The sequence below is a fragment of the Aquila chrysaetos genome, chromosome 24 (assembly GCF_900496995.4).
Source record: "Aquila chrysaetos chrysaetos chromosome 24, bAquChr1.4, whole genome shotgun sequence".
Lineage (NCBI taxonomy): Eukaryota > Metazoa > Chordata > Aves > Accipitriformes > Accipitridae > Aquila > Aquila chrysaetos.
The window spans coordinates 1,924,924-1,938,942 of NC_044027.1; the positions used below are offsets into that span (position 1 = coordinate 1,924,924).

Here is a 14,019-nt window from a genome sequence, read left to right on the forward strand (position 1 = left end):
CGATAATTCTGGGGGATTTCTGACAGCCCGGTGACCTGCAGGGGAGGTCAGCAGCGTGAGCCGGCCGGTCTCCCTGCTCCCGGCCTCACAGCAATGAATCTTATTTGACTATAAAAAGCAAAAAGGGCAGAATCTACCTCCAGCTTAGAAAGCAATCACGGGCCCGCTGACCCCCTCCCCGCAAGCTCAGTTATTTCTCAGGAGGCTTCCTTCTGTGAGGCAACTCCCCAAACCCATGTGGCCGTAGGAGAAAAACCATAGTGGGTTTTATCGCCCACTTTGCTCCCCCTTTGCAGGGTGGCTGGGGACCCCGGTGGCCTCTGGGCTGGGAACGATGCAGGGACAGCCTGGGAAAAGGAAATGGCACTGGGATGCTGAGAGCTGGGGGTCGGTGCAGATGCGTTTGCTGTGTCTTGGAGGTGCCGGGGCTGTAGGAGCTGCATCCTCCGGAGGGGACGGAGCGTCCCAGGAGTGCAGGACCCAACGGAGCAGAGGCGATCGGTGAGGGCAGAGCAGTGCTAGCATAGGGCTGTGTATAAATCACTGCTCACGAGACCAACCCTACCCCAAAAGAAAAGATACCGGCACCGCAAAGCAAACGCAGCTGCTGCGCTGGTGACATCAAAATTGTTCCTTTGATCCGTCATTTTCCACAGGAGATTCTCTTTTTGGTTTTGCTTTAATTTTCCTTTTTCACTCTTTTTTTTTCTCTGTGTGCATAAAATATCACTAATGACAAACCATGGTGCCCATGAATGAGTGACAGCTGAAATAAGAGAAATGACTAATCGGGCCTCCTGAAGCCCTGTCGCATGGAGATTAAATGAGCCCTTTTTTCTTCCCCCCTCAATGAGAATCATGGGCATTTGAATAATAATATTATAGTCTCCATTAGGATGACAGTGGGGGAAAAAAATCGGCTCAGACCTGTGATTATTCCTTCAATCTAATAATTATTTAAATACCAGATAACTCCTTTCAGCCTAATTGAGGCCTTTCAGCTGCTTGGGTTTATATTGTGTCCCTGAATTTACTCTCTCTTTCACCTTGCGTTACTAATAGCTTCAGATTGCTTTTAAGGCCATATTTTAAACTTGCTTCCAAAAAAAGAGGAAAAATTAGTGGTCAAATAGTATTAAGAATCAGAGTTAAAATTGCCCACTCTCCTGTTTCCCTGGTGTTTAACTCCCCAGCTGTACTTGGCCATCCCCAAACCCCTCTGTCGGGCATGCAATGGGTTTCTGTTGATGTTTGATATCTGTATCACTGAACACTGCTTAATCTGTGTCCTGCCCCCACATCTTGCCCCCCCTGGCCCCGGGTAGTGGGGAGCTGGCAGGAGCTGCTCCCGTGGCGGTGACATGGAGCCGGGGATGGATCATCGTCCCCTGGCTCATTTGGGTAGGATGTCAGTTCACGGCAATGCTCTGTCATCTTCAAATAATGTTTGAAAGCGCAGATTCTTCTTCCTGGATGATCTCTCTTGCCTTTGGCAGTGACTGTTCACAAATACTCTGCAAAACCTTCACTGTAAGGCACCGCGTAGAAGTTGGGTTTCAGCTGACAGCTCTGCTGCACAACAGCTCCAGACTGGCTCTGGCTTTTGTACAGTTTCTGAGTGAAGACGTTGCTGGAAAAGGTACAAAACTGCTGTGGTCTAAGTGAAGAGCTTCTGTTGTCCCATACGTATATATGTATATAAAATCTAAATAATTAAATTTATTAATTTCTAGCTTGCACTGTTCTTTTCTTGCATTGCAATGGAACAACTTTTTAAAAATTGGAAAGCTGCCGAGCAGGAAAACTGTTGTGTGCTCAGCTTTACAGCGGAGCCTCCCCATTCTCTGCAGAATCTCTTTCACTTTCTGGACTTCCCTTGAACCAGAGCCCTCTGCCCCAGAAGCATCGCTTCTTCTCAGGGAATGAGAAACTGAGGTAGGCTTCATTTTTGGTCTCCTGTTAGCGAGGGATGCTTTGGCCTTGGAGGAAAGCCCGTTTGTGCTGCCCAGGGCAGAGCCAGCTTTCTCTGTGCCCTTCGGTGCTGCAGCCACCAGCTCTGTGCCCTCCCCAAGGCAAGAGGAGTTGGGTTGCCATGTCGGAGCACTCGCCTGGGGCACCTCAGTGCTCGCGGTTTCTTGTGCGTTGATCCGGACATGCTCTGCTACTGACTCAGCCGTTCCACGGGACTCCCGTATCTGCAGCTCTCATGCCACCTTTCCTGGGCTCCTCTCGAGCTCTTCCATGGTGCAGGGCTCCCTGTGTGTTTACAAGAAGGCACCGCGCTGCCGGCTGGCATCTCCCTGCCAGTGACACACGCGGACTTCTCGGTGGCTCAGGCTGCACTGCCACGTTATCCAAGAGCAAAGCTGCTCTGAGATCCCGGTGCCCGTGGTCAGGTCGCCGGTGCCCGCCGCGGGTCACCAGCAGCCCTCGCGTGGGTGGGCAGCGTGGAGAGCCTTCCTCTGAGCAGGTCCTCGGGAACGGTTTGATTTGTGCCCTTTTGAAAGATTCTAGATTCAGAGAATAGTTTGGGGATGTTCACTCAGAAATTTAATGAGAAGAACTGGGGAAGGTCACACTGGTGCTGTTGTGGCACGTTCGGGTCCACAGCACGGGCATCTGCTTTCTGCCACAATCATCCAAACAATAATAAGAATGCAGCAGTGTCTGCATCCTAGCTGGGAGAGAGAGAAACTGCTGCAGCCAAAGGTGGAAATTAAGAGACTGGAAATAAGAAGCAAGCAGCCGGGGAAATGTATCCCTGAGCAGAATGAGAAACCCATTACCGCTCTCTTTCTCCTGTCTTGTCAGTGACACAGAGACGTGCAGCCCAGGGACAGAGCTCCTTTGTCACCTTTCAGAAACACCCGTCTCCAGCTCCCGGCGTTAACAAGCCTAAAGAGCGGCCATTCGGTGACACTCGCTTATGAGCTCAGTGTAGGTTTTCAGCAGCATGAATTATTTTAAATACCAAAACGGAGATCAGCATCAATCAAATCGGTGGCTGCCCGCAGGTGAGGACAGCTGAGCGTGGGCTGTGCTAGGGAACAGCCTCCTGCATTTGCACACAGGGCTGGGGAGGAGAGTCAAATCGGCAAAGAGTGCAAATTTCTCCCCAGTGTGTGTGCTTGGGGCTTACGTGGCGGTGGTGGGAGGTGAGGGGACTTTGGTGCAGAGAGGGCAGGTGGAATGGTGGCTCGTCCTCAGCCTCTTCCCAGGGCGGGTGTGACCCTGCAGTGCTGTGAGGTGGTGGAGAACATCTCTCCCCCAGGCAAGCTGAAATGGTTTCTTTGATCGTCCAGCCTGGAGTGTGTAAGGAATGCATAATTTGGGATAAAGGAGAACTTTGTGATGGTTTTCTGAGTCCAGGTGGTCAGACACATCTGTGGTGATGAGCAAGGCTGAGGTCAAGCCAGGAGCACAAGTCACGGTCAGCTCTGGAGATGATAACAAGGATGAGGCACAATCCAGTGACCTCCAGGCATGTCTGTGGTGACATGGGATGCGCAGAGCCCCAGCGCAGGGATGCTCTCAGGGCCCTTACATGGTGCCTGCCTCGAAGTGTTGTTCTGCTGGCCCCGCGGCTCCTCTGACCCATTCTGCTGAGCTGGGTCCTTGCTGCCTTGCAGGGTGCTCAGCTGGCATCGCTTCCAGCAGCTCGGTGGGAGCCTGAGGTCGTGCTGGAAGTCGGGCTGAGCTGGGAACCGAGCCGATACCTCCTGCGTAGGATGGTCCAAGCCGGACCCCCCTTAGGTGAGACAGACATGGAAATGCGTGAGTTTGGCTTATCTTTAATGTTCATATTTTTGCTAGGGGAGCCTGCCACCTTAGCAGAGGTGCTAGGTGATGAGGTGGAGCAGGCAGAGGTTTGTGAGGGTCCTCTTCAACAGCTACTGTGTCTGCCTGCGTGTGTGTGCTGTCCGGAAGGGCGGATGGAAAGCGCTGATGTAAACATGCCTCACGCAGCCGGAGCCTCTCCGAGGCGAGCGCCTGCTTCCTAAGGAAATTCCAGCCTGGTGATTCCTAATTCAGCCTGACGGCTGCCCGTGCGAGTGGGGAGGATGGGGCCGGGGCCAGGGTTCAGCGGAGCTCCAGCTGTCCCTTGGGCCCAAATGAGGTCTAGGTGCTTTGGGAGCACCCACAAAAACAAAACACACAAACAAACAAAGAAACCTGTCTGTCTTTCATGCCTCGTTTCCACATAGCTTTTGGCCAGAGGTCTCCAGCTCGAGTCTTACCTTGCCTTGTCCGTATGGGTGAAAACATATCAGTTGAAGGATACTCTACTTCTGGCTGTTATCCATAGAGCTATTGGGAAGGGCACATGAGCAATTTGGTTGGCATCGGGTCTTCTGGACCCAGTGTCCAAGCTGTCGCTTTGTGTAGGTTTTAATCATCACCTGCAAGTTTTGTTAGAGCAGGAGATCTGTCCAAGGCTCCCAGTTTGGTAGTTTCTCCCCTGCACAGAGTGCTGCTGGCGGTATTTGGTTGCTGATCTAACCACATGTGCCCCCACTCTGGTGGCAGCTGCTTTTCAGCAGCAAAGTACCTTGTGGAGGCAGTGGGAAGTTTCTGCCTGAAAAGCACCTGCAGAGGTACTTCTGGCTCTGGGGAGGGGTGGAGAGGAGATGCTGGTGGCTTTGCTGTGTACATGCTCAATGAACTTGCCTGCATGAGACTTCTTCCTCAGGTTTCCAAATTAAATCATAGAGGATTTAAAGGTAGAAAACACCTCTTATTTCCTCTGTTGCTTCCAACAACATGCCCTGCAGGAGACATCCTTTTAGCCAAGATTGCAGATTGATGGTTGGGTGTATGAGCTGCAGGCTTTGTCTTGGGCTGAAGCTTATTATCCCCTCCGTGGCTGAGCAGAGTACGTTATAAACAGCTAAACCACATAACAAATTAACACACAGAGGCTGAACCAAGTGGCAAGACATCAGGCCTGAACTGTTTACCAATAAGGAGACCTGCTTAATTCTTGTTGGGCTTAGAGACGTCCTCACTTTATCTCAAGGACTGTGTAATTAGAAAGCCTCCTTTGAATTTTATCTGAAGGGCACACTGGATCTAATCCTTTGCTCTGTGTGTTTCTTTTCTTTCCCCAGAACCATGTGAGGGACATTGCTGGGGCACAGGACACACGCGGAGAACACGAAGTTTGCCTTTCCCAGGATGGATCAGAGGAAGACCTGGCCTCGGGTACTGGACTCCGATGGCTGGTCAGTGGCTTTGCTCTGTCTCTTCCTGGCATCGCTCTCCAGAAATGTGTCCAGCAATGCCTTGTTCAGCACTTTCCACTCTGAGAACCGGGACTGGACGTTCAACCACCTGACTGTCCACCAAGGCACTGGAGCAGTCTACGTTGGAGCTATCAACAGGGTTTACAAGCTTTCGGGTAACCTGACCATTTTGGTGGCTCATAAAACTGGTCCTGAGGAGGACAATAAATCCTGCTACCCACCCCTCATCGTCCAGCCATGCAGCGAGATCCTTACTCTAACCAACAATGTCAACAAGCTGCTGATCATTGACTACTCTGAGAACCGGCTGCTGGCTTGTGGCAGCCTCTACCAGGGGGTCTGCAAGCTGCTGCGCCTGGATGACCTCTTCATCTTGGTAGAACCCTCGCACAAAAAGGAGCACTACCTCTCCAGCGTCAACAAGACAGGCACGATGTATGGTGTGATCGTGCGCTCGGAAGGTGAAGATGGGAAGCTCTTCATTGGCACGGCAGTGGATGGGAAGCAGGATTACTTCCCCACCCTCTCCAGCCGGAAACTTCCCCGCGACCCGGAGTCATCAGCAATGTTGGATTATGAGCTCCACAGTGACTTTGTCTCATCCCTCATCAAAATCCCCTCAGATACCTTGGCCCTTGTTTCGCACTTCGACATCTTCTACATCTATGGTTTTGCCAGCGGCAACTTCGTCTATTTTTTGACTGTCCAGCCAGAGACCCCAGAGGGTGTCTCCATCAACTCTGCCAGTGATCTCTTTTACACGTCTCGCATCGTCCGTCTCTGCAAAGACGACCCCAAGTTCCACTCCTATGTCTCTCTGCCCTTTGGCTGTGTCAAGGGGGACACAGAGTACCGCCTCCTGCAAGCAGCGTACCTCTCCAAGCCAGGAGATGTGCTGGCCAAGTCCCTCAACATCACGGCCCAGGAGGACGTCCTCTTTGCCATTTTCTCCAAGGGACAGAAGCAGTACCATCAGCCACCCGATGACTCTGCGCTCTGTGCCTTCCCCATTCGCACCATCAACGCTCAGATCAAGGAGCGCCTGCAGTCCTGCTACCAGGGGGAAGGCAACCTGGAGCTCAACTGGCTCCTGGGGAAAGACGTCCAGTGCACTAAAGCGGTAAGGATGCTCTGGCTGTTGGCCGTGGCAGCCCTCGAGAGCCGGTGTCAATGCCTGGGCCTATGGGGTACAAGCTTGCAGAACAGGATCAATCTTTTTGTGCCTCAGTTTTCCTAAACACAGAACAGACGCAGTCATGCTTTTCCCCTTTAATCCATGTTCTTGTCAGACAGTTGGTGATGACAATGAAAGGAAGGGATAGTATTAAGGCAGATGAATAAAGGTGTGCAGCTTGCTGGAAGTCTTTGCTGTTCCCAACCCGCAGCTCTGGAAGCCGGAGGAAGGCTCTCGCCCTTCCCCGAGCAGGAGGGTGGTATCAACAAACTAACAAGATAAATACAGATGACAGTTGCATCCTTTGTATTTTTTATTCAGCTGATTTCTTTAATCTTGATTCACATGCAGATTGTTCCTGGGCTGACTTGGGAATCCCTGGGGCCTTCTTTTGCCAAGCATATTAAGTTTAGCTGCTGGGAAGAGATAAACGTGGGTTAAATGAAATGAAAGAAGGAAGGCAAAGAGAAGCTTGAGCGCTGGCTTGCGTAGGGGAGAGTCATCCCATTGCAGTTGCAACTAGATGTGCCTGAGCATTTGGTAGCTAATGTCCCTTGTGGAAAATAAGTGGATTGGAGTCAGCATGATGGCAAGTGGCCACCCATGTCACCACCCCTCTGCCTATGCCACGTAGGAGTTCACTCCAGCAATCTCAGCTGATACAGCTTAATAATACTTAGCTGCGGGCAGAATGATTTTCCTTTACTCGTGGCAAGCGGTGTTCCAGGGAAAAGACACCATCTGTATTTCCCGTGTTGTAGAAAGGAAACCGAGGCACAGCGAGGTGGCTTGTAGGAGAGCTCACAGCTGGGTGGTGGAAGGAGCAAGAGTGCATCTTCCTGCTTAGCACTCGGGTGTTTTAGGTTGCCAGAGCCCGTTCCCTGTGCGATCACCTGCCTTTCCAGGCAGACAGTCTGGTGGTTTCCACCAGCCCTGTGTTCGCGTGGGGAAGGTTTAACTCTGCCCTGGAGCTGGGCCGTTACTGCCAGAGGAAAGCAGCTGCTCCGGACAGGAGTGAACAGCAGCGTCCTCTCCTCTCCCATGGCGTGGGATCAGCCGTGCCCAGCCATCCTCTGGCTGGTGACCGACCTCAGCCTGTCCCACACCGCGCACGGCAGCGCCAGCGCTGTCGGCAGCAGGGCTTGTATGACCTTCAAGGGAAGCCTTTGCTGATGTGGGGATGCTGAGCACCTTTCTGCTTATGCTACTCGGCACCTCTGGAAATGGGGCCGAGAGGAGGTGAAATGAGTGGAGGAGAGAGTCCCGGCACGGCCACGCCGCAGGGCTAAACCCATGGGAAACCTAGTAGATTTAGAAAAGGAGTGGAAGTGCCTGCTGGACTTAGGGTTCCTCCTCAGCCCTGTCCAGACACGTTTTGGAGCAGCTGCAGGGTGTCTAGGCCTTGGGCAGCAAAGGGAACAAGCCATTGCAGAGGTGGCTGAAGCTGGCAGGGTCCCGGGGCGGGGGGTTCTGTGGTGATGGCTCCCACCCCGCTGTCAGCACCGCCTGCTCCCCTCCGCATGAGCCGGACTGTGGGGGGCTGCCCCGTGCTTTGCGTTTCGCTCACGGCTGCCCCAAACCTCGTCTTTTCCAGCCAGTCCCCATCGATGACAATTTCTGCGGGCTCGACATCAACCAGCCCCTGGGAGGCTCGACACCGGTGGATGGCGTGACGCTCTTCACCTCGAGCCGGGACCGGATGACTTCTGTTGCTTCCTACGTCTACAACGGCTACAGCGTGGTGTTCGTGGGGACTAAGACTGGCAAGCTAAAGAAGGTAAGCTTATTTCCGTGGCTTCAGAGAGGCAGGATCCGTTTTTCTTCTGTCTTGGGAGATTCTGATGCATGTAACTGCTGCAGTGTCTTACAGATGTTTCCTAGTGTGAAACTGGGAGCAAGTCAGGAGCAAAAATCACAGGGTTTGGGTCACAGAGAGCTTTGCTTTGGTGAGGCGAACTTCATACATCAGCACTGTTAGTACAGAGTGGTGTTGCTGCGGTTTCTTTTGAAGCAGAGAAGTACCAAGCCTTGGGAAAGGTGCAGTGGAAACTGCTGCAGCGTGGTCCCTGGATAAGGGACCAAATGAGGCCACACAGTTCCCATCGCTCTGCGGCATTACAGCTCTAGAGCATCCCCTTGCATGGGCTGAGGGCACCTTCCTGTGCTTCCAGCCAGCGACTTCTTAAGCAGCAGGGTAATACAGGTCTCAGCACCATGCCAGCTCTTGCATGGACTGCCTGCCTGTATATTACAGCGTTACCCCGTTGTTTGTCCGGGTTTTTTGTGTTCTGTCATTCAGTGAACTATGGCGTGTGTGTTTGTGGGGCTGATGCCCACAGTTATCAGGGCAATAATGCGCCAGTCTGATTAGAGAAAAGTGAGGAGCTGGCTTGCAATTTCTGAATACGAGTGAGCCTCAGCAAGCTGTATCCAAGGTCTCAGATCTTTCCTTCTTTTTCACACGCTGATGGAAATCTTGCAATAGTTTTGAGTTGTTTCCCAGCAATCCTTCTGCAACTTGTGTAGAAGACCGTGAGTTAGAAAGCTTTCAGTGATGGCAAAATCGCTGATGGTGGTAGGATGTTTGGTCGTGGAGAGATAGGAATGGGTTAACTTGGCTGCTTTTGGAAAGTAAGCCTCAGGGCAAAGTCCTACTGCTCTCTGCCTCTTGCCTCCTGCTCTTCCCTCTGACAGTTGGATGATTGATCAGTCCTGGAAGATAACATTCCTCACCCTCTGCATCACAAATGCTCAGGCTAGTTGCCCAGGGCAAAGAGATGCTCCTGCTGGTTTCCTCCCCCAGCGCAGGGGGTGGCAGGGCTCCCGTAAGTTTTAGGATTTTGAAGTCCAACTGGGATTTCCTTGCTGAACTGCTCTTCAGTCAGTGGGGTGCAAAGGCTGGTCAGGCCCAGACAGACATCTGTTGTGTGGTCCTCACTAGTCTTCTCTCCGGAGTCCCATATTTAAAATGAATGTGGAAATGGCCTTGGGGTGTGTAAGCAGAGGGGAATCCCTGCTTGTTGGTCTTTAGGGTTGGAGCTGCAACTGGAAGCCAGCTCATCAGTGGGTGCAGAAGTCTGATCCAGCTCCAGCAAAACCAGCCTTAGAGATGCTGCTCTGGAAAGCCAAGATCCTTCAAATTAACCTAAAATATAAACGACAGCTTTGGGTTAACCTGCTAAATGCAGACCTTGCTTCTTTGTACCAGGGAAAGAGTTAACAAATGTAATCAACAGCAGGCTGTTAATTTTTTGTGTCCTTAAGCAGCAGGGAATTTCTTCCTCATCTATCCAGGAAGATACAAGGACAGGCAGATACTACACTTGAATGTCTGCATCATTTTAATTACATCAGTTCATTAATATTCATTCAGCACTTTACAAGTGCTGAGTAGTAGTAAATTAGGTGCCTCCCTGGTGCCTCTCCAGTGTCAGTGGGGCAATTTTGAACGTGGGGGAGAGCAGGCTTGTAAGCCGAGCCCCTCTCCTCCCTGCCCGCCCCCCCTGCCGTGGCACACGGGAGCGCCAGGATTTTTCTAGCTAAATGGATGGAAGAGGCACCCTCAGCGTATTGCAAATGCATATGCTAGCAAGCTGCAAGCCAGCCATGCTGCCTCGTACTTGCTGTTTGCAGTGGTTTGGGCGGGTTAGAGGAGGTGCTTCATTTAGAGGCAGTTAAGGCAAACAGCTTGAGCCTGCACACTAGGTATTTACTGTCCCGTCCCATGAATTATGTAGGATTACAGAAGAAGCGTCTCTCCAGCAAGGTTTAATTCCTTCTGCTATTCTACATTGAACGCCTACCTTTTTGATGCAAAGTTAATCTATTCATGCACATCCACTCCACTGTCCGGAGGGAGGGCTGCAGGAATCCTTCACCTGTTGTTTGAGGCAGTGGTAACCAGGCACTAAGAAAACTGGTTCATTTCTTGAGCAAATTCATTCTAGGCATTCACTACAGTCAGCCTTTCATGGCACCTGCCAAGCACCCTTATTTAACATGTATCAGAGTTGTCTGCAGTTGACGACACTCATGCCTCCTGTTATCATTAGCTGGAGCGATCGCTGTCCCGTCCTCCGCTGCATGGGGCTTAGGATGATGTTGTTCTTTATCTCGTGGTCCTGTCCACACCTTTAATAAATCTTTCCTCATTTGACATGTGGGATTATCTTCTACACGGCCTAAGAGAGGCCACGAGAAGCATAGGAAGCAGCTTTGCGTTGAACTGTGGGGCTCTTGGGACTCTCACTGCAGAGGAGGCGTTGCAGACCTGGTGGGAAGTTGTCTCCAGTTTCTGTGCGTGTTCCAAGACCAGACATGTCTCGAAGTCAGCAAGTGCTCTTGGATGCTCAGGACTGTAAACGTTTCCATATTGCTTCTTCCCCATATGTGAAATGAGGCTGGTAAAAATGTACGCACCTCTGTAAGTGCCAGAGATTTACAGATAGATGCCTTATCTCCTCCAGCTCACCACCTTGCATATCTACCTACACGATTAATGTCTGAAAGCTATGTCACACCTATTCCCTCTCCCCTAGCCCTTGATTTACTTTGGAAACAAGCTGGTGGCTCAGTCTGGGGTTTCTAAGACGCTTTTGTGTAGCTGGAGGAAAGAAGTCAGGGAGCCAGCTCTGAAATCTTTCAAATTTGTCTGTGCTTCCCCAGTGAGAATTCATTACTGAAAATGCTGCGTTATCTCACTGATGTCCTTCTTCCCATTAGCTATTCACCTAACTGCCTCGTGCGAGTTCCCTAGGAGAGCGGCTGCCGCTGCTTCAGCCTTTCTCCTCCGAAGGAGCTGAATGCTGAATGTCCCCAAGCCCCTGCCCGCCCTGACATCCCTCCCTGCACGCTTCGGTACAGCCCCGTGTTGTCTAGCTCTACTCCTTTCTCTGTTTCCTGGGTGCATTTGACGTCCCTTTCTGCTCCTTTCAGCAGCCAGCACTGGCCGACATGTAAAGGAAGGAGAGAAGTTTTCTGTCTGCTCGGGAGCAGCGCAGAGCCCTGTGGCAAGGCTGGCAGCTTTCCCAGGTTGAGCTCGCCGCTGGCTTTGCAGGTTTCGGAGCCGCGCGGGGTCCAGCCGACGTGGGCAGCCTGGGCAGGTCGCCCACGGAGTCCGCACAGCCCGGCTGCGGGTTTGGCGTAGCCATGCTGCACCGGAGGGGTGTTCATACCAGAGCTGCTGACAAATAAGTCAATAATATCAGATAAGTCAATTGACAATGAACTTGGCATCTTTCCTGCAGGGAACCAGAGCATTTGCCGGGGTCAGGATTTCAGTTCAGGGCGGAGGGTGTGCTCGTACCTGCTGTGGCTGCCCCAGCCTGGGCAGCTGCTCCTCGCACAGCTGGTGATACGGGTTTGTGCTTCGTCCGTCCTCAGTAACCGCTGAAGGCAGAAGGATGAGCTGATGGGTCTATTCTCCATTAAAACCCAGTGCTGAAGGAGGAATTTTCTCGCATAGCGCTGGCTCCGCCAGCCCGCTGCCTCCCGTTACAACCTGCCTGTACGTGGGGCATGCCTCGGGCCGGGGGACTCGCCGTGCGCTCGGTGCACGTACCGTACGAAATGGCTGCAGCCCCGTGATGCTCCCCACCTGCTGCCTGGCAGCCCGCTGGTGTTGAGAACTACTGCTCCTCAGCAGTTTTCTCTAAGTGGGTGAAAAGCAAATGTGCTGATGGTGCTGTGACCTTTCGGATAAAGCACAGGTACGTGGGATGCGGTTCTCCCTGCGGCTTGGTGGTCCAGCTCTCCTTCCAAAGCATCTGAGCTTTGTGACAGGGGATGTAAGGGGGAAGGGGATCATGTTAGAGATGTAATCATTTAGAATTGTGGATTCCTGCAATAAAACAATTTTCATCGAGCAAAATTAAGAGAGACATTAATGCAACAGTTAACAGCAACTAACTGCTGGGGGGAGATGTGTCGGCTTGCTTGTTCTGTTTATGGGCTTCATACAATTCCATCAATATTGATGTGTGATGCCTTTGATTTTGACACTAATCATTGCTATGAATTAAATTTGCAGCCATATAATTAGGACTGCTATTAATAGGGCCTCAAGCTAAGCACTGCTGTGCTAGTTGTCTTTTTCCTGATGGAAAACGGCATCCACGGAACTCAGCTAATGTGGTTTGCCTGGTAGATGCTGAGACTGATGTGAAAATTATACTTGCTATATTTAGAGGGGCTCCTCTGAAAAGCAGATGCATGGGAAGGGTCTGACTCGGAGGTTTCCCCAGAACTGTACTAGAGTTGCCCTTAAACTTCCTAGCAGTTTGCTGCTCTTCTGTTAAGATATGTAGACTTAGTTGGAGAAAGAAGGATTTCAGGAAGAAAAGAGTAACCCTCAGTTTGAAGGGCTGCTACTGCAAGCGTTGTTTCCATTTCATCTCCCCTTCCTTGTCCAAATCTTTTCATTTATTTCTTCTACCCAATGCTGTTTCAACTCTCTCTGTCCCTGTGCATGCCTGGTTTCATCTCATCAGGCTGAGCACAGTGGCTGGGATAGCAGCATGGCTCACCACTAAAAATCAATCTTGTATTTCATCCCAAGAGGTCTGTTTCTTATTAGATCTAATAAATCAGTGAAGTGCCCTTCATTCAGCTTGTCAATGGAGGACATTGTTTGTGATCAGGAATAAATAAATGTCTCTTCTATGTCTGACAGTGCACTGTCTATGTATTATTTTACCGTCATGCTGTTTATGCCTGCTGTAGGAAAAATGCAGTTCCTGCAGTGGAAGTCTGGAACCTTGCCATCCCTTGCCTACGTTCAGATGAGCTAGGTACGCTCCTGGGTGGCACATGCGATGGCTCCCAGGGAAAAGCAGTAATGGTGACGTTGTACCTGGTTTTCATCCAGCCCTGAGTCACTCCAGTGGTGATAAGGCTTTGATCGGTGTGCTTGAAGATGCTTGTAGATGTGGGGCATGCTTCTCGGTGCTGGTGTATTAGAGCTATCCAGGCTAGGTCTGACGGCTGGGCTCTGCATCCAGGGGTTGCTTCTACAAAGGAAACTGAAAGTGCTCTGTGTTGTCTTCAGTGCAAACTTTGGTGCTACAGGCAAGAACCCAGGTTTGGTAATTTCAGATGCCTTGAGGTGAAGGATTCACACCCAATCCTCCTGGATAGATGGGCATGAGACATTGTTCTGAACTCCTGTAACGTGCTGTCCCAATGGCAGCTGTGCTGTACATGGTTTGAAACAATTCTGGCATGCAAGGTCACCTGTGAAGAGGTGCTTGGGATCTGTCTGGAGAAGTGCTACAGAAAAATACGTAGTGCTGTAACTAGTTTTCATGATTGGAAACACATTCCTGTTTACCTGTTGAATGCCTGAATGCATGGTGCGTAAGGTCTGTCCTTGCTTTCAATGAAGGCAAACCTCCACTTTTGCAAGGGACAGTGATAACTGATTGGATTACGCAGTCAGGGGAAAGGCAAACTTTAAGTGTGTTGTTACGTCTTGGTACGTGATAGTTTTATTCAGCTTGGCTGATTTAATTTGTTCCATTAGTGGGAATAAAATAGGTCTTTCACAATGAAATATACGTCCGAACCTGTCCTTATCTGACTTCATTCTATGGATGGTTATCTCAT

At 51.0% G+C, this 14,019-nt stretch overlaps 1 protein-coding gene across 7 annotated transcripts in view; it reads left to right on the forward strand.

Annotated features, from left to right (window-relative positions):
• The window catches only part of PLXNA2 (plexin A2), a 225,817-nt gene that overhangs the window by 64,018 nt on the left and 147,780 nt on the right, over nt 1–14,019 (forward strand). For all 7 annotated transcript variants that reach the window (XM_030000303.2, XM_030000298.2, XM_030000301.2 and 4 more), the window contains exons 2-3: nt 5,109–6,363; nt 8,012–8,194. In XM_030000303.2, the coding sequence (XP_029856163.1) occupies nt 5,176–6,363; nt 8,012–8,194 (1,371 nt within the window). In that variant the 5' untranslated portion in view covers nt 5,109–5,175. The remainder of the gene's footprint in view (nt 1–5,108; nt 6,364–8,011; nt 8,195–14,019) is intronic.